Consider the following 23,551-nt stretch of genomic DNA (forward strand, 5'->3'; position numbering starts at 1 on the left):
AGGAAAAAAGAAAGAAAAAGAGAAAAGAAAATAAAGAGAGGAAAGAGCAGGAAGAAAGAAAAGGAGAAGAAAAAGAAAAAAACAGTTTTTTTCATACATCTATCAATTTTTTTTATCTTTTTCTGTTTTTCGATCAAGGTACGGGTTTCTCTCTAAGTTCTTACGGGAAGAAATAGGTGTAAATCGATTTATATATTCATATTAGAGGAAAAATGAAAATCTAATTTCATGTGTATATATATATATATAAATACATAATATCTAATATATAAATATATATGCAGATTTATTCTATTATGAAGGACGATTTCCATTATGCATCGAAATTTTGAAAGTATACATGTCGATTTCTAGGTTCATGCATTTGAACATGTATATGCTTATTCATGTTCAGATTTGATGAATCTACATCCAAGAATAGGCATGTCGATTTTCTGTTTTGAGTTTATATGCATAGCAAAAAAATACATATGGAATGGATGCATATAATCAGATTTAGTAATTTTTATTGTTCATGCCATTGAATATATTTGTGAATATATACATGTTCTGATTTCAGGTCATGCAAAGAAGCACATGTATTTAGGTGTACTGATTTTATTAGATTGGAATCTAAAGGCATGCATAAAGTTTTGGATTTGATGAGCTGAATATACATGTTATCGGTTTTCTTTTAATGGCCATACATGCTGAATATATATATATATATATATATATATATATATTGTCATGTCGACCATCTTGATCATACAGCTGAACATGTGCATATAGTCCATGTGTGATGAATTTTCTTTTTAGCATATTTCTGAAAATATTGTATGGATCATATTTGTTTTGCTCATGCATATAGACAGATTTGATTCAAATATGTTGTGTTTACACATTCAGATCTGGACAGATCTGCCGATTTTCTCGTACAGACAGATCTGGTTCAGATCTGTTGTGTTTACCCATGCAGATCTAGACAGATTTGTTGATTTTCACATGTTGATAGATCTGGACAGATCTACGAGTGCATATGTTGATAGATGTGGACAGATCTGACAAGTGCACGTGTTGACAGATCTGGTTCAGATCTGCTGAGTTTCATAAGTATCCAGATCTGCTGAATGTATGCATGCAGATCTGATCTGCTGAGTTACATACATGCAGATCTGACCAGATCTGCCAAGTTCAGGGGCACATTGATTTGAATCAAATCTGCCGAGTGTATGCGTTAGGCAGATCCGGTTCAAATCTGCCGAATATATGATTTTTTATTTCGATTTAGATTTGTCCAACTACATGCTCATGCATCCGAATGTGATGTTTGGATTCATGTTAGTCGAATTACATGTTTCTATTGATTTTGTACTCATGTACGAGTGCAGCCAGCATGTTGTACACATGGTCTCTAACCCCTATACATGATTACAATCATGTAAATGGATCAGTCAGCATGCTGCCCACATGGTGCAGGCATGGCCGACCCATGTACGTATTCGTGAACATGTGCACGGATCAGCCAGCAAGCTGGTACGTAGTTTCTTATGGTCTGGCCAACCCATGTACATGTAACATGCTGAAAATATGTATTTTTCAGCATTGGCTCGATGTATTTTTCAGCATTGGCCGACTCATTTACATGGATTAGCTCTAGTTGTTGGCTTGATGAAAATTTCTACATAGTTGATTGAGTACATGAGTTCGTTCATGTATATGTTTAAGATTGATGTATGTTTTCTTTCTGCGATGATATATAAACATGATTTTTGTTTTGATCGACTTACAGTTATACATATCTATTAAATTATGTAATCAATCTCATGTAACCCAATATATATTTTATATATATAAAGTAATACATATATATATTATATATATATGTATATGTATCTACTTATTATATATATAAAATATATATTTTTCTATTGTTAGCCGTAGGGGTAGTTTAGTCTTTTTCACATATTCATTTTTCGGATATGTTTGTAATTACTTTTCTTTTATTTCTTTTTCTTTTATTTTTCTCTTCTTTCTTTTTTGTAAAAGGTGGTGTACACCTTGGAGGGGCCCACCATCTAGTCGTTGGGCTCCTTCCAACGGTCACATTTGTGACCGTTGGAGGGGCTCCAATGACTAGATGTGGAGCCCCTCCAAGGCATCCACTCCTCTATAAAAAGGGGTATTCCCCTCGTTTTTTCATGGCTTTGGGTGAAAGCCCAAGTTCCTAATAAAGTTTGATTATTTATTTTTATGATTTTTGTGCATTTGCGAGAGTTTGTGAATTTGTGCTTTTATGCATAAGTGTTCTCATTATGCATGTGTGCCATTCTTTATCAATATTGAAGTCTTAATCATAGTATCTTGTTGAAGATACTTTCACATGGTATCAAAGCCTCATTTGAAGGAGGATCGTGTGTTTCTTCATTTTTGACTGCCTCAAAAATGTGCCTTCAAGCTATTGAAATTTGGAGTTGATCATCTTCTTCGGGCAATATTTTAGAAGCCTCCTTTGTCAAGAAAGACTTGAAAAGCCTTTGAGGTACGTATTATTTTTCATCATCTCTCCTCTCTAATGGGTGAAAATGACTCTCATTTTTCTCTTGGCTTCAAACTCAATGGGTCCAACTATCATGTTTGGGCCGGAAACATAGAAGCTCACATCAAAGGAAAAGAGCTTTGGGGCTATGTCCAAGGCTCGATTCCCGAACCGGAACCAAGATAACCTTGCTAGAAAAAGGAGAGATAAAAATTATTGAAGGTGATGAAAGAACCAAGGCCCTTGAAGAATATACGAAAAAGCATGAAGAATGGAAAATGAGGAATTTTAAAATCCTCTCTTGGATTTTTTCATCCATAGAAACGAAAATTAATGCAAATATCATCAAGTTCAAGAAGGTTTCTCAAGCATGGGAATATCTTGAGAAGATGTACACCTCTAAGGACTTGTCCCATAAGTATTATTTCCAAAAAAGGGCGTTAACGCTTCAACAAGAGGAGATGACTATAAGAGAGTACTTTTCTGAGCTCTCTTCTATTTGGGACGAGCTTGCTATGCTCGAACCTAAGTGGAGTGGAGAAGCCATAGAGCTTCGCCATAAACAATTGCAAGAAGATAGATTTTTCAATTTTTTGAATGGGCTTAGGCCCAAATTTGAACAAATCCGGTCTTCCCTTTTATCCGCCTTCACTTCCCCCTCTCTTGAAGATGTAATTACTAAACTTAGTGGGGAAGAGACTCGGATGGGTATAAGCAAGAACAACCCAAGTGTTCTAGCTACACCTTACAACAATGAAGAAAATGAATGTGTTAATGCCGTCTCAAGACCGGGGAGCAACTTAAGGACCTACAAGTCTCCTCACTTCAAGAATCAAAACTCAAGCGGGCAAGGAGCAAAGAGGGACTATAACAAGCTTAGATGTCACTTTTGTACCGGGGCACATTAAACCTATTTGCCCAAAATGAAAGAAATTACTTGCAATGGCTATGACATCTCAACTGGAAGAACGACCATCATCATCAAATGGGTCTCTTTCTCTTCAACAAATCGTAGAAGCTTTACAACCTCTTCTCAAGGGAGGCATTTCCGGAGCCGCTATGTCTACGTCCTCACCGCTCGGTAAGACATCTTGGCTTTTAGATTCCGGCGCATCTTTTCATATGACCCCAAGTGTATGTTCTCTTTTCGAATTTTCTAAAAACTCTCTTCCATCTTTTGTCTCAATGGCGGATGGAACACCTCATGAAATTAAAGGAATAGAAAATTTTGAAAAACAAGATTTTTTTATTCCTAAAATTCGTCTTATACCAAAATTAAATTTAAACTTACTTTCGATCTCTCAACTCTCGGATCATGGTTGCGATATAAAATTCTCTTCTGATAAATGTTGGATTCAGGATCGTCGGTCCGAGAGATTGATTGGAGAAGGCTCTAGGAGAGGAGACCTCTACTACGTTGATTTTCTTCAAGTTCCCAAAAATCAATTTTGTAATGTTGTTCAAAACAAAGATATTCAAGTATGGCATAAGAGACTGGGACATCCCAACATTGTTAAAATCTCTTATTTGCCTTTTATTAAACATTTGTGTAACGAAGATTTTGTATGTAATGAATGTATTCTTGGAAAGATTAAAAGTCTACATTTTTCTCAAAGATCCATGTTTTCAACAAAACCCTTTGAAATTGTTCATTCTGATGTATGGGGTCCTGCTCCTGGGATATCTAAAGAAGGATTCTCATATTATGTAATTTTCGTGGATGATTACACTAGGTTTTGTTGGATATACTTTCTTAAGCATAAACATGAAGTTTTTTCAACGTTGAAAACGTTCTATATGATGATTTTAAATCAATTCAATGGAAGTTTAAAAATTCTTATATCAGACTCTGGAGGTGAATACCTTTCAAATGAATTCAAGAGTTATCTTGAAAGTTATGGTACTCTCCATCAAAAATCTTGTTCGAAAACCCCACAACATAATGGGTTAGCCGAACGAAAGCATAGGCATATTATTGAAACAACTAGAACCTTGCTCATTTCGCAAAACATCCCAAAGAAACTCTGGGATGAGGCCGCCCTTATTTCAGTCTATCTCATAAATAGACTTCCATAAAAAAAATTGAATAAAATTTCTCCCTTTGAAAAGTTATAAGAAAAAAAAACTGATTATAGCAGATTAAGGGTTTTTGGATGTAAATGTTTTATCCTTACGGATAGAAATGATAAGCTTTCCCCAAAGGCCATTCCTTGTGCTTTCTTGGTTATTTAGAAACCCAAAAGGGTTTTCGATGTTATGATATTAAAAATGACAAATTGTATGTTTCCAGAAATGTGAGTTTTTTGAAAAATCTTAGTGGTTTTGAAAGTCCAGAATCACATAATGAGAATATTGACTATTCTTTTTTATTTAAACTATTAGCCAAAGATGATGATACTAGTGATGATGAGTCAAATCAGAATGACTCGAGTGATAATGAAATTGAGGAAATCATTCATCTGCTTTCCTCCCCTCATCAACATATCAATGAGGGACCATCTAGAGATCCCATCACCTATGTTCATAGAGATAGAAACACCTTCAGAAGTGCTCTTGAAAAATATGATGATAGTCAGACTGTTCCTCAAAGTTAGGAGAACCTACGAAGGACCAAAAGACATAGGAAAGCTCCCTCAAGGTTCATATTGTATGACTCTTTTTCACCCAAATATAGAGTTTGCCTTAGTGTCATCCATTCTTACGTAGAACCTAGAAACTTTGAGAAAGCACGAAAAAGTTTTGAATGGATAGTTGCGATGGAAAATGAACTCGGAGCTCTGAAAAGAGCCAAGACGTGAGTATTTCAAGACCTTTCTAAGGGTAAGAAAACAATAGGGTGTAGATGGGTTTTTAAGGTTAAAACTAAGAGTGATAGATCCCTTGAGAAATATAAGGCTCGATTAGTTGCAAAGGGGTATAGTCAAGAATATAGGATTGATTATGAGGAAACCTTTGCTCTTGTGGCTCGTACGGTCATTGTCCGATGTCTCATAATTGTTGCCTCAATCAACAAGTGGAGCGTCTATCAAATTGATGTTAAAAATGATTTTCTAAATGACGATCTAAATAAAGAAGTTTATATGGATGTTCCACCCGGAATGGAGACCCCCAAAGGAAAAGTGTTTCGCCTTCAGAAAGCACTTTATGGTTTGAAACAAGCTCCCAAGCCTTAGTATGACAGGTTTAATTCTGTAATGTTAGAAAATAGTTTTTCATCCTGTTTTACTGACACTGCTTTATTTGTTAGAAAATCCAATGCAGGGATTGTGATCTTAGACATGCTCATCACTGGAAGTGACTCTAATGGAGTTAAGAGCATAAAATCAATGTTGAAAGATAAATTTGAAATGTCTGATTTGGGTTTTCTAACTTATTTTTTGGGTATTGAAGTCGCATACTCTTATAGAAGGTATTTCTTATCTCAAACTAAGCTTGTTTCTTAGATCATTGACAGGTCAGGTATTACAGATGAAAAGATTTGCGAAACTCCTGCTATAGTAGGAGCTAAAATGAAGACTGATGATGGTGTTCCTCTTTCAGATCCTACTCCCTACAGACAATTTGTAGGATCGTTGATGTATTTGAGTATTACCAGACCAGATATCTCTCATCAGTTCATACTACAAGCCAGTTTCAGCATACACCAACATCAGTCAACATGAGTGTCATCTTACGAGTCGTAAGATACATAAAGGGTACTCTAAATAAGGGAATTTTTTTGTTATTTTCTTCTGATTTAAAATTAATTGCTTATACTGACTCTGATTGGGGAGGTGACCCAAATAACCATCACTCCACCACTAGTTTTTGTTTTTTTAGGAGACTCACTGATTTCGTGGAGATGTAAGAAGCAACAAAAAGTGACTCTATCATCAACTGAAGCTGAATATCTTTCAATGGCGACTACTACAATGAAAATTATATTGATCCATCAGTTGCTAGAAGACATGGGGATCACAATAGAAGGGCCCACCAAGCTATGCTGTGACAACAAAAGTGCAATTTATATTACTAAAAATCACACTTTTCATGAGCGGACTAAACACATACAGATGGATTGTCACTATGTTCGTGAGGCGTATCTAAAAGGTGTCATTGACCTTCCATATGTCATGTCAGAGTATCAGCTAGCAGATTTATTCACTAAAGTTGTGTGCTTCGCGATTCAACTTCCTCCTGGGCAAACTCTCGGTCATCGTGCCCTAAGTTTGAGGGGGGTATTAAATTATGTAATCAATCTCATGTAACCCAATATATATTTTATATATATATAGTAATACATATACATATATTATATATATATATATTTTTTCTATTGTTAGCCATAGGGGTAGTTTAGTCTTTTCACATATTCATTTTTCGAATGTGTTTGTAATTACTTTTCTTTTATTTATTTTCTTTTTCTTTTATTTTTCTCTTCTTTCTTTTTTGTAAAAGGTGGTGTACACCTTGGAGGGGCCCACCATCTAGTCGTTGGGCCCCTTCCAACGATCTCATTTGTGACCGTTGGAGGGGCTCCAACGACTAGAAGTGGAGCCCCTCCAAGGCATCCACTCCTCTATAAAAAGGGGTATTCCCCTCATTTTTTCATGGCTTTGGGTCAAAGCCCAAGTTCCTAATAAAGTTTGATTATTTATTCTTATGCTTTTTGTGCATTTGTGAATTTGTGCTTTTATGCACAAGTGTTCTAAGTGTTCTTATTATGCATGTGTGCCATTCTTTATCAAGAATATTGAAGTCTTGATCATAGTATCTTGTTGAAGATACTTTCACAATATCATACGCATGAATCTGAAATTCATTCAATGTTTGCATAGTTGTGATCATATGCATGTTTGGTTGTTTATGCATGGAATTGATCATGATCAGTGTTATCAAAAACGCGCCTTGAAGCGCAAAAGGCACGGCCCTCTATAACTCAAGGCGCAAAAAAAAAATTTACAACAAGATTTCTGAGACATAATCAACAAAGTTTGTGTAGGTTAATCTCATATATTTTCCAATTATTTCAATTATGTAATAAGCTTCTTAGTATATTACTATATTTTAACTTTTGTTGGTTAATCTCGTATATTTTCAGTTATTTCAGTCATGTAATTAGTTTCTTAATATATTTTAACTTTTGTTGGTTAATCTCATATATTTTTCAATTATGTAATTAGTTTTTTAGTTACTTTTATATGTTAATCTCATATTTTTTAGAATAATCTCATATATTTTAACTTTTATAGGTTAATCTCATATATTTTTCAAGTATTTCAGTTATGTAATCAATTTCTTAGTATATTTTAACTTTTGTTGGTTAATCTCATATATTTTCCAGTTATGTAATCAGTTTTTAGTTACTTTTATATGTTAATCTTATATTTTTTAGAATAATCTCATATATTTTAACTTTTGTAGGTTAATCTTATATATTTTTCAGTTATTTCAGTTATGTAATCAGTTTCTTAGTATATATTAACTTTTTTTTTTAATCTCTTATATTTTTCAGTTATGTAATCAGTTTTTTAATTACTTTTATATGTTAATCTCATATTTTTTAGAATAATCTCATATATTTTAACTTTTATTGGTTAATCTCATATATTTTTCAATTATGTAATTGGTTTTTTAGTATATTTTATCTTTTGTTGGTTAATCTCATATATTTTCCAGTTATGTAAACATTTTTTTAGTTACTTTTATATGTTAATCTCATATTTTTTAGAATAATCTCATATATTTTAACTTTTATACGTTAATCTCATAGATTTTCCAATTATTTCAGTTATGTAATCAGTTTCTTAGTATATTTTAACTTTTTTGGTTAATCTCATATATTTTTCAGTTATATAATTAGTTTTTAGTTACTTTTATATGTTAATCTCATATTTTTTAGTACTTATTTGAGATTTTTCTATTTCTTATTGGTTGTTATTTCATCAATAAAGCATTTCTTTATTTATTTGTATTTTTAGATATTTTTTTATAATTTTTTTAAAGTTTTCAAAATAATTTGAGGCTTACGCTTTACGCCTCACCTCGTTTTTTGGTGGAGCGCCTCGCTACGCCTCAGCTCTTTTCACAACTCTGATCATGATAATGTATTTTGTAAGCATCTATTCATATGCGTATGCGTTTGACTTCATGTGCATTCATTTTGTGTGTTTGAATGTGCATTATGAACATGGTTAGAAACAATGAGTGTTTGTCATGTTCACTGAAATTTTGCAAAGATGCATTAATCACTTTTTAGAGGTATTGGTGGTCATATGTGAACCACTGCGGGTCGTGTATGTCAGGAGCATGTGTTTCTTCAATTGTTTATTTTATTTATGCATTTGCAAAATTTATTTATGAAAATTTAATGTTTTTTCAAAATTAATTGCATTGTTAAATTGTGCGGGCCAAGGCCCGAAATTGGTTTTGCATGTAGATTTGCAAAACGGTTCTTGTGTAAAGAACTTGAAATTATTTGAAAAGGGTAAAAAAGACCAAACAGTATAATTAATCTCTTCCTTGATGTCACTTTCATATTGTGAAAATCTTAGATGGCGGTCTTGGAGGACCGTGAAGATACTAAAACTCTGTGTGCGATTGTGCTCCTGAACCCGATATGGTGGTTCACCTCCCAGTCACGGTTTTAGAAAAATTTCAGCCACTTTGCCTGGAGGTGGTGGTGTTGACTTAACTGTAGTTTTGGTATATCAAGAAAGTGACATCAATGGTTGAGAATTTTCATTGATGTCCCGACATTAGGGCGATGACTCAAGTTGTAACTGAGATTATTTTGATTCGATGGCTATTAAAGGAATTAAAAATTCTATATGAAAAAAACTCAACTATATTATGACAATATAAACGTTATTCATATTGCAAAGAATCAAGAGTTTCATGAGCGCACTAAGCACATTGAAATAGACTACCATTATACAAAAAAGGCTTATGAAGATGGGATTATAGCTATAAAATATGTCACCTCAAAGAATCAAATTGCATGTGTTTACAAAAAGCCTTTCTTCTTTGCATTTCAGTTATTTCCTTTTCAAACTTGAAATGATTCCTTTACATCCTTCCAAGTTTGAAGGGGGGTATTGAAAGTCTATGTAATATTATGTAGCATAAAGTTATGTAAAGTACCTTTATTAGGCCATTATGTACAACCCTATAAATAAAAAGGGTAAAATAATCATTTTAGGTTTTAATTTTTGAAGTCTCAAGGGGGTCAACCTTTTTACTGTGTAGGAGGCTCCTCATTCAAAATATTGAATATACTAACATTGGTTTCTCTCCCTCTTTTGTTGAGTCTCCTCTAACCCTAATTTCTCACTCTTTTTCTATTGGATTTCTCACACTTATCACATTCATGCATTTTTGTGAGAATAGTTGTGAAAAAAGATATAGTAATGCTACAAGGATGAACCTGCTTTTTCTTAGAATTTTCCTTTTTCAAATACTCTGCAAAGAACTCCTTTGTCATCGGACACCACACTTCTGCACATTGCACATTTGCAATAAACCCACCTTTTACTAAATCCAACCAGTTTGCTTCATATAATTTTGGACCAATAAGGAAGTTCAGATCTGTTATACGCTCGTCCTCTCTCAGAAGTGTGGCTGTATCCAAAGAGGTAAATTAATTTTTAGCTAAACTTAATAGCAAATAACATAATAGACAACAATAAAAATCAAATTCTAGAAAATGGACCTGTAAGCCCAAGCTTGCAGTGAGACTTTGTGATACTAATAACCTTTCGAAACATATGTGCTGGAACCACATGCACCTGCAGTGGCAGAAAAAATAGAAAATAAAAATTGGATAGCAAAAGTCAACCTCATATTATCCAATGAAGAAAGGAACTATTATACACCACAAAAAGAGGGCTACAAATAGCCTAGAGTCCTAGAGTATCCTATACATAAGAAACCATCATATAACAAAAGATAAGAAAAATACACCCAAAATTACCTCATCCATAAGAAGCAAGCCCCATTCTCTGTTTCTCATTTCTTCAATAATTTTTTCAGATTCCTCTGATCTTTTACCTCCAAAAGCAACCATATTGTAGGTAGTGACAACCACACCAGCATTACCACGAAATCTTTCTTTACTATCAGAAGTAAAACGACAGATCTGGTCATCGCGGATGGTAGACCAAAGCTTAAACTGAAAAGCCCACTGATCAACAGAAACAGCATTTGTGGCCAGACAGAGACAACTCTTTCGTATTCGACATGCTGCAGAAACACCAACTAGAGACTTTCCAGCTCCACAAGGAAGCACGATAATGCCAGATCTGGCTCTTCCTGAATAGCATTCAGTATAGCAAAAAATTATAGAATTTAACAAAAAGGCTTCACATTATATGCAGTGTCACTGGATGGTGAGCATGCAGTGACGCTGCATGGTGGCATGCAGCAACCAGCCTGACAACCATCCATCATGGCATTTCTCGAGATGGGTGCATTGTCCATCTCGAAAAATGTTGAAATGGATGGTCAGCAGTAGTGCTGCTGCATGCTAAGTATGTGGCGCTACCGCATAAAAAATGGCCTCCAACAAAAATACATGATATATTGCAACAAAGCTTCTTTAACTAGCAGAATACATCTTATATCTGTCATTTTGCTAAATCTAGAATATAAGGACTAAAATCCAGATCTTGACTAGAATACATAGGATGATGATGCAGGAGGGTTTTAGTTACTTTAAAAAGAAAAAGAGCATCTTTAGAAACAAGAGCAACTTTTTTATTCAAACAGCAGTCAGCCAAACAATCATACAGAACATGTTGTCCCCATTTGTTTTTCTGCTCTCCATCTGAAAAGTTCACATCATTATACACATCACATTTCTAAGTACGATGAACCCGTGATTATGGTGTTGCAAGGGTTTAAAAGAGGCCATTTTGTTTTCACACACGCACACAGAGATCATATAGAACTGAAGAAGTCTTTTGATCTTTAGATGATTCAATATTTAGGTATTTACTGTTTTTTTCATTCATAGCTAGTTTGAGGGGAGCCCAGTCAGAAGTAAAACACCTTCTCGCCAAATGCCACCAAAAGAAAAAAGGTTTATCAGGACGTGTAGTGTGGAAGTTTAGAAAAGGGTGATTACAAAAGTACCCTTGATAGATTTTACATTTTAGTTTAGCAATTTTATCATGTTTGTATCAGAGAACTGCAGTAAAATCACTATAAATTGAATTATGTATATTCTAAATATATCATATTTACATTGTTTAATTTTTATTAGGTAATTCATAGTGACATTTCATGATAAATTCAAAATACCATTGATATTCGTGTGTGTGTGTGTGTGTGTTTGGTACTTCCGATGGTGCCACACAAACTAGTAGAATATCATATTTGCACACGTTATTTATCTAATCAGATCCAGTAATGTCTTTATCATTGTTTTTGTTTACTAAAAAAAGCTTTGGATTTACTTTTTATTGCCAATTTTGGTGTAATTCCTTAAAAAACTGTCAAATTTGAAACATCAAATCAAACCATCTAATCTAAAACAATTTCTTAATAAACAAACCATGACCATGGACCACATTTGTAGAGTCCAATCCACAAATTATTTAACAAAATATAAATGGGCAACCTAGATAGCATTATACTGCCATAGCTCTCTCTCTCTCTCTCTCTCTCTCTCTCTCTGCACTAATATTTACATAATTAACGTGTGTGTGAGAGAGAGAGAGGACTAGCCTCTGGTGTAGAAGACATGTCTAGGTACATGGAGAGATAGGATGATAGCTTAAGGTCACTCTTATAGTTGCACATGATTTCACAATTCAAATTATTGTACACCTGAAAATGGAGTACAAAACTAATTCATCCCTAAAAATTACTCACTAAAGGATGAGCATGCACTTTCAGAAAATCAACAATGCTTGAGAAAAGCTATGCTAACACAAAATAATCTGCAGCTGCAAGATACACTTTTTCACAATTGGAGTGCACCACATCATGTTAACCAAAACCCCAATGAAATCAAGGAGCCATGAATCTAGAAAAATGAGTGTCTACACCAAATATATTATACCATTTCCAAACATCTTGCTAAGACTTTTTTCTTGGTAAGGCCTTGGTTGGGCTTGCGGCTTCAGCTCCACGTTCAAGTCTGGGTTCACCTACAACATATCATAGCATTACAAACTACCATCCAAAGCTTAAATAAAGCAATCATATTTAACAAGACTTTTCTCTTGAATGAAGATGTGCTTCTAAAATGGCATGACTTACATAAAGACAAAAGAGAAAGCAAGTAAAAGCATAAACAACATGAGCAGCGGGGGCCTCAATCATGACAATTTTCTCTCTGGGGAACAGAAAGTATGCAATGAGAAAAAAACATCCTGAAGCTGGTGACTGTAATGAAATGGTGGTCTTCAACAAATGCACAAATAACTCACAAACAAGTGTCTATTGAAGACACTACAAGCATGACCCTTGAAAGGGTATAAAGGGAAGAACACTTGAAAAATAAATAATACTTTATTCATGAACAAAATGCTTAAGAAGCATGGTTATTTACATTGAAGGGGTTCACCCCTATATATACAAAAAAATGGGAGAGAGAGTTGAGCTCTCCAAAAAGAGACGTTGGATTCCAACGTCTCTTAATATAGCTGTTGGACTACAGTCCAACAGCATTTATTATTATAGCTGTTGGACTATAGTCCAACAGCATTTATTATAGCTGTTGGACTAGTCCAACAGCTACTTGCACAGTCAAGTTCCAACAGGAACTTGACTGGATCAAAATATCTAGTTTCTATTGAACTAGATGCTAAAAAAGAAAATAAAAAAATAGAAAAAGAAAATAATAAAAGAAAATATAATAATATTAAATAATATATATATATATATATTGCAGTTTACATTTTAACACTCCCCTTCAAACTTACGGTACAATGAGCGAAAGTTTGTCTAAGAGGAAGTGAAATCTGGGAGCAGCGAGAGGCTTGGTGAAGAAGTCTGCTAATTAATATTCTGATGTAACATATGGCAGATCAATGGTTCCATGTAAGTATTCCTCTCTGACATAGTGACAGTCCATCTCAATGTGTTTAGTGCGCTCATGGAATGTCCGGTTGCTTGCAATGTAGATCGCACTTTTGTTGTCACAGCACATCTTTGAAGCTTGCGTTGCTTTAGCTCCCATATCCGCTAGTAATCGTCTGAGCCAAACAACCTCCATAGTGGTGGTTGTCATGGCTCTGTATTCAGCTTCGGTGGAGGAAAGAGAGACTTTCTGCTGCTTCTTGCATCTCCACGAAATTAAGGTTTCACCTAGGAACACGCAAAAACCAGTAGTTGAGTGTCTATTATTGGGATCACCTCCCCAGTCAGCATCAGTATATCAATTAAATTTAATGAAGATGAAGCAGACAAGAAGAGTCCTCGTGAAAGAGAGGATTTTAAGTATCTAATAATACGCAAAATCGCTCCCATGTGCACGGAGGTGGGAGCATGCTGAAACTGACTGACTGTATGAACCGCATGAGTTATATCTGGCCTAGTAATGGAAAGATAAGAAAGAGCTCCAACAAGTTGTCTATAAGGAGTAGGATCATCAAGAAGTTCTCCATCATCAATTTTCATTTTAACATTGACAACTTCTGGAGTGTCTACTTTCTTATCATCTGTAATTCCAGACCTGGAAACGATATCAAGAGCAAATTTAGATTGAGATATCAAATACCCCCGAGGGGAATAAGCAACTTCAATGCCTAAAAAATATCTTAATAAACCTAAGTCAGTCATTTCAAAGTGAGTTTTAAGAAGAGATTTGATATTCGCAACTCCCTGTTTGTCGCCTCCGGTGATGATCATATCGTCCACATAGAGAAGAAGAATAATGATGCCTGCATCAGATTTCTTAACAAACAAAGCAGTGTCAGTTAAACAAGGTTGAAAACCAATATCAAGCATAACATGACTAAATCGGTCATACCAGGCTTTTGGAGCCTGTTTAAGACCATAAAGAGCTTTTTCTAGACGAAGAGCTTTACCCTTAGGGATACTAATACCAGGTGGGGCTTCCATGTATACTTCTTCAACGAGATTCCCATTCAGGAAAGCATTTTTGACATCTAATTGAAAGATAGGCCATGTTCTAATGGAGGCCAAGGCTATTAAAGTTCTAACAGTGGTCATACGGGCCACAGGAGCAAATGTTTCTTCATAATCGATGTCATACTCTTGGGCATATCCTTTTGCTACTAAACGGGCCTTATATCTTTCCAGGGTCCCATCACTTTTGGTTTTGACTTTGTATACCCACCTACAACCTATAGGTTTCTTACCCGGAGGAATATCTTGTATCGTCCAAGTATTGGCCTTTTCTAGTGCATCCAATTCTATTTTCATGGTTTCTATCCATTCTATATGATTTTTTGCTTGAGAATAGGATGATGGTTCAACATATGATTGTATTAATGTAATTGCGGCCCTATACGTGGGTGAAAAAGATTCATAAGACACAAATTTTTCTGGAGGTTTAGAGATTCTAGACGTTCTTCTAAGTGAGACTTCAGAGTATTTTTGTAATGCACATGGAAGATTTTGCTCTCTACGTCTTGAATATTGTAGACTAACATCCCTATGGATTTGCTCTTCATTATCATCATTTTCAACAACAATAGGACTTTGATCATTGTCAAGGTCACATCCAACATCACAATCATTGGATTTTGAAGTTGGATCAATTAAAAACGAGTATTCAGTGACATCCTTGGATTTTTCAAATTCAAAGAAGCTTTCTTTTTCCAAAAAAGATACATTTCTTGACACATATAATTTGTCATTTTGAAAATCGAAACACTTGTAGCCTTTTTTATTATTAGCATATCCTAAAAAGGCACATGGGATTGCACGAGGAGAGAGTTTATCATTTCTGTTGGTGAAAACAAAACATTTGCATCCAAAGACTCTTAATCTAGAATAATCTGGAGTTAAATTAACAAGCTTTTCTATTGGAGTTGTATTCTTTAATGAGGAAGATGGCATCCTATTAATGAGGTAGGTGGCAGTTAGGACCGCTTCAGCCCAAAAACTTTTTGGAACTTGATTTGCAATTAGCAATGTCCTAGTAGTTTCCATAATGTGTCGATGTTTGTGTTCGGCTAGGCCATTCTGTTGTGGAGTGTGTGGACATGATCTTTGATGTGTAATACCATGTAAATTGAGATAGTCTTTGAATTCGTTGGACATAAATTCTCCCCCTGAATCAGTGCGAAAAACAGAAATATCATTTTGAAACTTATTTTTAACCATTTTATGAAATATTTGAAAGTTAGCAAAGACATCAGATTTATGTTTAAGAAAATAAATCCAAGTATGTCTAGAAAAGTCATCAACAAAAATGACATAATATGTATAACCACCTTTGGAAATAACTGGTGCGGGGCCCCAAACATCCGAATGTATTAACTCAAGTGGTCGTGAGGAAACAAAAGTTCTACTAAGAAATGGTAACCTTTTCATTTTGCCAAGAATGCAGTCTTTACAAGAAAAATTTTCAGAATTACAAAATTTTTCCAAACTTGGAAAATATTGAATTTTAGACATATGAGGATGACCAAGCCTTTTGTGCCATAAATCCAATTCTAATTTCTGAATATTATAACAAAATGCATTCTTGGGTAATTCCAAAAAGTCCATGTAATAAAGTTCTCCTTCTCTATGGCCTTCCCCAATCAGCTTCCCTGACTGGCGATCCTGTACCCAACAACCATGAGAAGAGAAGGAGATATTACATCCATAATCAGATATTTGCGAGACAGATAAGAGATTCAAATTAAGTTTAGGGATATATCTAACTTCTGGGATAAAAAATCTTTTGGATTTTTGAAGATTTTCAAAACATCCTATTCCTTTTACTTCGAGAGATGTGCCATCGGTTGTAAAAACCTTTGACACACTTGAGTCATTTTTAAGACATTCGGATAGACTATTAACATTTGGGGTCATATGAAAAGAAGCACCAGAATCTAAAAGCCAAGGAAAGTTACCTGGACCGGAGAAAGATGCAACTGCCGCTCCAGTTGAGGCTTCGGTTGAGGAGGATACCCCTTTGAGAAGAGGTTGAAGGATTTCCATCAGTTGAGCCATAGACACAGGTGCATCTTGATCTTTTAACTCAGATTCAACAGATGCAACTCTTTTTTCTTCTCTTCTTTTTAACTTTGGACATTGAGGCCTATAGTGCCCCGGTTCATGACAATGATGACAAATAACTTTTCTTTTATCAAAGTCGTTGTTTTGCCTTCCAAAATGAGGCGGCTTGTAAGTACGAGTATGATTCCCCGGTCTAGATACAGCTAAAACGGAGTCATCATCAACTTTTGGAGTACTTTTTCTAAGTCTATTTTCCTCCATAGTGAGCTCTTCTATAGTATCAACAATAGAAGGAATTTTTCCACGATGTAAAAGGGCCGATTTGGTGGATTCAAACTCCGGCCTTAGACCATTCACAAATTGATAGAAATGTTCCATATCGAGTTGCTTTTGGCGAAGCTCGATGTCTTCGGCACAATGCCATTTGGGCTCAAGAAGAGCCAACTCTTCCCAAAGTTCGGACAACTCATTATAATATTCTCGAATAGTTTTATCTTTTTGAGTCATTGTCCGAACTTTATCTTGTAAATTGCATACATGTGCAATATCTTTAAGGGAATACATGTTTTTGAGGTATTCCCAAGCCTTATCGGCATGCTCAAACTTAGCTAGACTAGAGCATTTTTTAATGTCTATGCTATTGATGAGCCATGACATAATTTTTGCATGCCCTATCCTCCATTCTTTCCATTTCTTTTCATAAGTGGCTAACGCCTTACTCTTCTCTTCTTCCATTAGAGGAACCTCTTTATCACCCTCTTTCTTGGTAAGAGATAGTTTAGGTTCCAAATCGGAACCATCCACTATACCCCATAAACCTTTTCCCCAAATGTGGTGCTTCATAATCGAAGCCCACATTACATAGTTAGTATCATTTAGCTTCATAGGAATGATGGTGATCTTATCATTGTCATCCATCTTTTACAAGGGTAAGAGAGGAATAAATAGGAGGAGAGAGAGAAAAATAAAAAGAAAAGAAAAAGAGTAGACAAAGGAATAAGAGAGGATACAAAACCAATTTTTTTTTGTAGCACAAGTTCGCCTTTCTTCAAACAAATCTTCTTGAGCCAAGAACAAGGTGATGAAACACCTTTTGTAAATGTGGCACGGAAATCGAGGCGAAAGCACTTCAAGATCTAAGGATTTCGTAGCTCTGATACCATATAATGAAATGGTGGTCTTCAACAAATGCACAAATAACTCACAAACAAGTGTCTATTGGAGACACTACAAGCATGACCCTTGAAAGGGTATAAAGGGAAGAACACTTGAAAAATAAATAATACTTTATTCATGAACAAAATGCTTAAGAAGCATGGTTATTTACATTGAAGGGGTTCACCCCTATATATACAAAAAAATGGGAGAGAGAGGAGAGCTCATTTTGAGCTCTCCAAAAATAGACGTTGGATTCCAACGTCTCTTAATATAGCTGTTGGACTACAGTCCAACAGCATTTATTATTATAGCTGTTGGACTATAGTCCAACAGCATTTATTATAGCTGTTGGACTACAGTCCAACAGCTACTTGCACAGTCAAGTTCCAACAGGAACTTGACTGGATCAAAATATCTAGTTTCTATTGAACTAGATGCTAAAAAAGAAAATAAAAAAATAGAAAAAGAAAATAATAAAAGAAAATATAATAATATTAAATAATATATATATATATTGCAGTTTACATTTTAACAGTGACAAGAAGCCGATCCTACTCCTTTAAGTTTATTAAACAACAACCTGTCAGTCATTGTATCCTTAATGAGTAGAAGCATAAGGATGGATTAGATGGAAACAAGTTATAATTTACTGTTGAGAGAGACCAGAATACAATTCTTCCACCAGATAGTTAATACCCATAGAAAAACTAACAGACTGAATGAATGCCCATCATGGATGGGATCCTTTTCACAAAACAGTGCCCCATGGTTACAGTCAAGCACCAGATCTCCAAGGGCATTTCTGCAGTTCATAAGACAATAATAGTTTGTAAGGCTTGGTGTTTTTGGACTTACATTGACAGTACTTTTTAGATAACAGGCTAGTTTTAAAAGGAAATCATAGATTAAAACTTCTTCACAGCAGACAAGAGTCTCTGGACATTTATCCCCATTAGCTTCTCCAAAAGATAAAGGAATACAAAAGTTTTTTGGAGAAGGCAAACATTGAATGGTAAAAGTCTCAGAGAGTTCATAGCTATCAGTAGTACATTAACCATCTAGCTATAAATAGAAATATTTATCAGATTAATCAATTTTACAAAATTGGCATCAGCTTTTTGTTTAGGATCCGAGAAAAATCTAAACCTATTTAACTACCCATGCAACACTTGTCAAGATTAGAAAGACTCAGGACCCATTTAAGCACGCTTGTCAAGATTTTCTGTAAGGTTAACACTTACATTGTCATTTCTGAAATCATACTCTTCCAACATTGGATAATTCAAAGCATTTGGTAAACAACGTTGCTTCACATTTTCAACCTGGCAATACCAATAGGTCACTTCCAATTTGTACCATCTCTGCAAAACTCAAACCATGCGTAGACTACACCTCACAAATAAAATAAATACATATTTATGTCACAAAAAGTGATAGAAAATCACCTGAGCCGGATCAATCTCAAAGGAATGTGTTTCTTTCTCTTCTGTTGCTGCAGCAAGGTCCGCCCCATCAAGCAACTCATCATGACCACCATCTATTTCACCCAATGTTTTGCTAACCACAAATGCATCCCCCTAATATCCCATCATATAGTTAGATGAAAAAGATACACCATAGCCACATATACAGCAACAATGAAACAAAATTAAACTACGGAGAAACACAACTACACGAATAAGATCCAAATGATCCATGTCCATTAACAAAACCATGTAAAACTAAAGCAATACATGAATTATCGATGCAGCTATGATGAATGCCTTGATCAATAGGAACAAAGTGAAGCACAATTAGATCATAGTCAAGTAATAAGCACTTGAACGTTTGAGCAGGTATGCACGACACTTCATGTTAGCAATCCAAATACAGAATAAAGGACCTATGGAACTCATGGATTGGAAGTCACACAACCAGTCCCATAAGCCCCAGCATGGGCAAAGAGTGATCTCAAGAATCAAGGAAGAGACCTTTCTCAATTTTCTCAATTGGAATTGTGGAATGAAAACTGTTCGATATTGTCAACGTACCTCAAAAATATCACAATCATTACCTTTGATATCATTTTATAAAAATATACATATCTTCAAAATATCCAAGGTATTTGTGATCATGAAACAAACATGTAGAGCATAAAAGAAAGAATGGGTATATGCAACATGCAGTATCAGCAAGACAGAAACCAAACAACTGGGACAGAACTCTTCTATAACAAAAGAATAAACAAAGAAAAGGAAGAACCTCGGAGGGGAATTTCCTGGCTCGATATATGACATCATCTTGCAATAATCTCTTCAATACCTGAATGGTCCAATCTACTATTAGCATCAAGTGTTCAACATGCACAATTACGTCGAAATGAAACCAAGATCCAATCAGCACTACTCATACCTCAGGGAAAGGGGACTCGATGAAGTACCTATTCTTCTTAAGTACGAGCTTGACTTTCCCGTAGTTAGAAGTAGAAGCATAAATGAAATCAATGATCTCCTTCGGGAGCTTCGTCTTGGACAATTTATCCAGCACATTGATGATCGTAGTCGTCTCAAGTCCAACAGAGACAGCAGCATAGAGAGAATGAGGCGTCAAGTTATATTCATGCATAGACTCTGGTCTGCATAATCACCCACAAACAATTAAATCGTCACCATCATCATCGTGAAGCAAAATACAAATTCCTAACTTATCCCATTTATCTGGACAACTGCCTAAACTTGGAGATGGCATTCGAAATTTTGCATTAACTCGGAAAAGTGAAATATACACGGGGAGATAGAGAGAGATTCACCTGCACACTGGTTCGGCAATGGCGATAAGGAAATCGTAGGCCTGTTTGTAAAGGGGCGAGAACGTCTCAAGGAAAATTCGGCCATCGACGCACGCCCAGAGCGGTCTGTTAGCATGGTCAGGCTTCAATTCAAGCTTTGTGAAGTCCTTCTTCTTTCCCTCCGATTCGCCTGCATTTCCAAGCACACCATCGAAGAGGCAAAAGATTTCAATCCAAGCAACAATTCCACGAACAACGCGAAAACGATTGAAATGGAACGCAATCGAGAGACCGGCGAATACCATATTGACCATCGTAGATTTCTTCCATGTAATCGACACCACCGTCGTCATCACCAACGAATTCCCTGCGGTCGTCCTGAAATCAACCCAACAATCAAGAAACGAGCCGCGAAACGATCGATTTCAGCGAGAATTTACGAAACCCAAATCACAAAAGGAAGAGAAATGAAGAATAGTTCCGAAATCCACCTTGGTTGAGAACTTTATCTTCTTTGTGGGTCGATTCTTGTCCACTGAAACATGAGTTGTAGGGATCAAAACCATCAGAAATTGAACGAGAAAAACGGGGAGCGTCGAGGCAAAAGAAAATTACCATTGTGTGCCATGGCAAATAAGAACTCCTGGATCAGCGATGCGAACGAAACGAGGCAGTGAGCGGCTTCTGCGTAGCGTTCGACGGGGAAGGGCGAAGCGGATTCTCCTTCTTCCTCCAACCTTGATCCCTTCCCCCACCGTCTGCCATATATGAGGGTCTTGGGTCGGACTCGGTGGGGAGTGAGGTCCCATAAAACCACCCCAGGGATCCACCGATACGGACCCACCACGCAAACTGGTCAAGCTTGAACCGGGTCTATATTGACCGATACGGATCCATGTTTTGAAGAGTGGAACCGATTTAGGATCCGGATCTGAATCGGGCCTGATAGTATAGTTAGTATAGTTACGCTGTAAATAAGTGTAAAGCAAAGGTCTAAGCTGGGTGCGGACAAGGGATACCTAGAGTTGCTGTACCAATGAGCTCATGAGTGAGTGAGGCTAGGTCACAAAGACACGATGGCACGTGATGTGAATTTGACTCGTAAGTTCAAAAATTTTGTGATAAATAGGACACGAAGGCACATATTTTTTATTTATTTATATTCAATACAAAACTTGTTTTTTGATATTTTTAATATAAAATATATATTTTATTAAAATATTAACAATGTCCATACATGTCAGTACCATGTCAGCATGTCAGAGCATATCCTCTCATGTCACCGGGGACACGCACCCAAATAGCGTTGCGCTGTGACATTGGAGAGAGGTTGTTTTCCCCAATTATCCAAAAAAAAAACAAGAAGACAAAGAAGGCAAATGGCTCGGTTTTGACTAGGATCTGGATGAAGCTTGTTTAACTATATCCAACCACATTTGGTATGAATCCAACTTGGATTAGGATATGCACCATCCGGATCCAAGGATATAGGCTTGCTGATGTTCTGACCTGGGTTAGAGCTCAGACCCATTTGCATCTTCACTAGTAAGATACTGTTTTGAATCGTGTAAGACCAGATCACTATGATGGATTTTGATTTTGCAATAGATTCTAATTTTAAGTGTGCTTTAGATTGTAATCCGATTCAGGTTGTAGGTGTTTGGATATGGTGACTCGAAAAAACATATCCGATTAGTTCGTTACAAGTGTTTAAGTATACATTTGAATTAAACAAAAAAGTCGGTATATTTTCATAAATAACCCTTTACTCTTTGAATGATACACAACACTCAAATGGTGACAAAAGTGAGCGCCACCTATATCTAGGGCTGGTAAAAGAGTAGGGGTGGCAATTTCCGACCCGACCCGCCAACCCGCTTCTTAGCCGGGTTTGGGTTTGGCTTAAATGAGTTCGTGTCGTAAACGGGTCGACCTGCCTAACCCGTTTATTAAACGGGTCGGGTTCGTGTTAGGGGTATGCCAACCCGCCAACCCGTTTAATAAATGGGTTAGGTAGGCGGGTCAACCCGTTTACCCGAACCCGCTACCAACCCGCCCGCCAACCCGTAAACTTTTCAATGTAAAACCCTGAACCCGACCCGCCAACCCGCCCGCCAACCCATTTACCCGACCCGACCTGCTTATTAAACGAGTTAACCATGTCGTGTCGGGTTACCCGTTTAATAAATGGGTCGGGTTCATGTTTGCCACAGCCGATCCGTTTAATAAACGGGTCGGGTTCATGTTGAGGTATGCTGACCCGCCAACCCAACCCGATTGCCACCCCTATAAAAGAGTTGAACGAACCAAACAAGGCATGTTCAGGATTGGCTCGTTTACCAGTGGACTAAGCTCATAGTTCGGCTTGTTTTAGAGTTTAGTTGAGCTCAAGCTCAATCATCCTTGAATGAGATGAGCTGGCTTGTGTAAAATATTTCATGTTATTTATACATGGAATATATATGTATATATTTATATATCACACTTAATGTATATTTATTTATTTATTACACTTAATAGTTCATATTTTATGGGTATTTTTCATTCATTCTTCTCTTTTTGTATATATTTTATGCATTCTTTTTATATATTACACTTAAAATTTCTTTTATACAAGCTCTCCGGAGCCGAACAACCTGTGTTTGGGCAGGACTCGTTTAAGCTAATGAGCTGCTTGTGGCTCGGTTTGCCAACTATACTAACCAATCATAAACGAGTTCCTGATGAGCCAAACTGAGCCGAGTCACGAGCTTCTCAATTTGTTTAGTAGCCCAACCTACGTCATTCATTGTCCTCCTAGAGCCAAGCACCGATTATTAGTGTTTGGCTTGCAAAGCCTGCTTTATGAGTTTGAATGTGCTTTTTATGAGCTGAGCTATGAGTGATTCATCTGGTTTTTCGGCCTTAGTTTTGGGTTTGGATATCATTGAAGGCAACCCATCTTATCACATTCTTTTGAAACTTATCATGACAGATTTTTTATAAAT

At 36.0% G+C, this 23,551-nt stretch overlaps 1 protein-coding gene across 1 annotated transcript in view; it reads right to left on the reverse strand.

Moving 5' to 3' along the window:
* LOC149832951 (general transcription and DNA repair factor IIH helicase/translocase subunit XPB1-like) overlaps positions 1-21,337 on the reverse strand; it is a 44,346-nt gene extending 23,009 nt beyond the window's left edge. The window contains exons 1-12 of the mRNA XM_090014795.1: positions 21,180-21,337; positions 21,056-21,099; positions 20,867-20,942; positions 20,586-20,754; positions 20,189-20,411; positions 20,039-20,098; positions 19,243-19,374; positions 19,039-19,119; positions 12,561-12,648; positions 10,470-10,807; positions 10,209-10,284; positions 9,924-10,117 (exon numbers count right to left, since the gene is read on the reverse strand). Coding sequence (XP_089870921.1) covers positions 9,924-10,117; positions 10,209-10,284; positions 10,470-10,807; positions 12,561-12,648; positions 19,039-19,119; positions 19,243-19,374; positions 20,039-20,098; positions 20,189-20,411; positions 20,586-20,754; positions 20,867-20,942; positions 21,056-21,099; positions 21,180-21,192 — 1,494 coding nt within the window. The 5' untranslated portion in view covers positions 21,193-21,337. The remainder of the gene's footprint in view (positions 1-9,923; positions 10,118-10,208; positions 10,285-10,469; positions 10,808-12,560; positions 12,649-19,038; positions 19,120-19,242; positions 19,375-20,038; positions 20,099-20,188; positions 20,412-20,585; positions 20,755-20,866; positions 20,943-21,055; positions 21,100-21,179) is intronic.
* Positions 21,338-23,551: the final 2,214 nt, after the last annotated feature.

Source organism: Nuphar pumila, chromosome 7 (assembly GCF_984573655.1).
Source record: "Nuphar pumila chromosome 7, dmNupPumi1.hap1.1, whole genome shotgun sequence".
NCBI classification, from domain to species: Eukaryota; Viridiplantae; Streptophyta; class Magnoliopsida; order Nymphaeales; family Nymphaeaceae; genus Nuphar; species Nuphar pumila.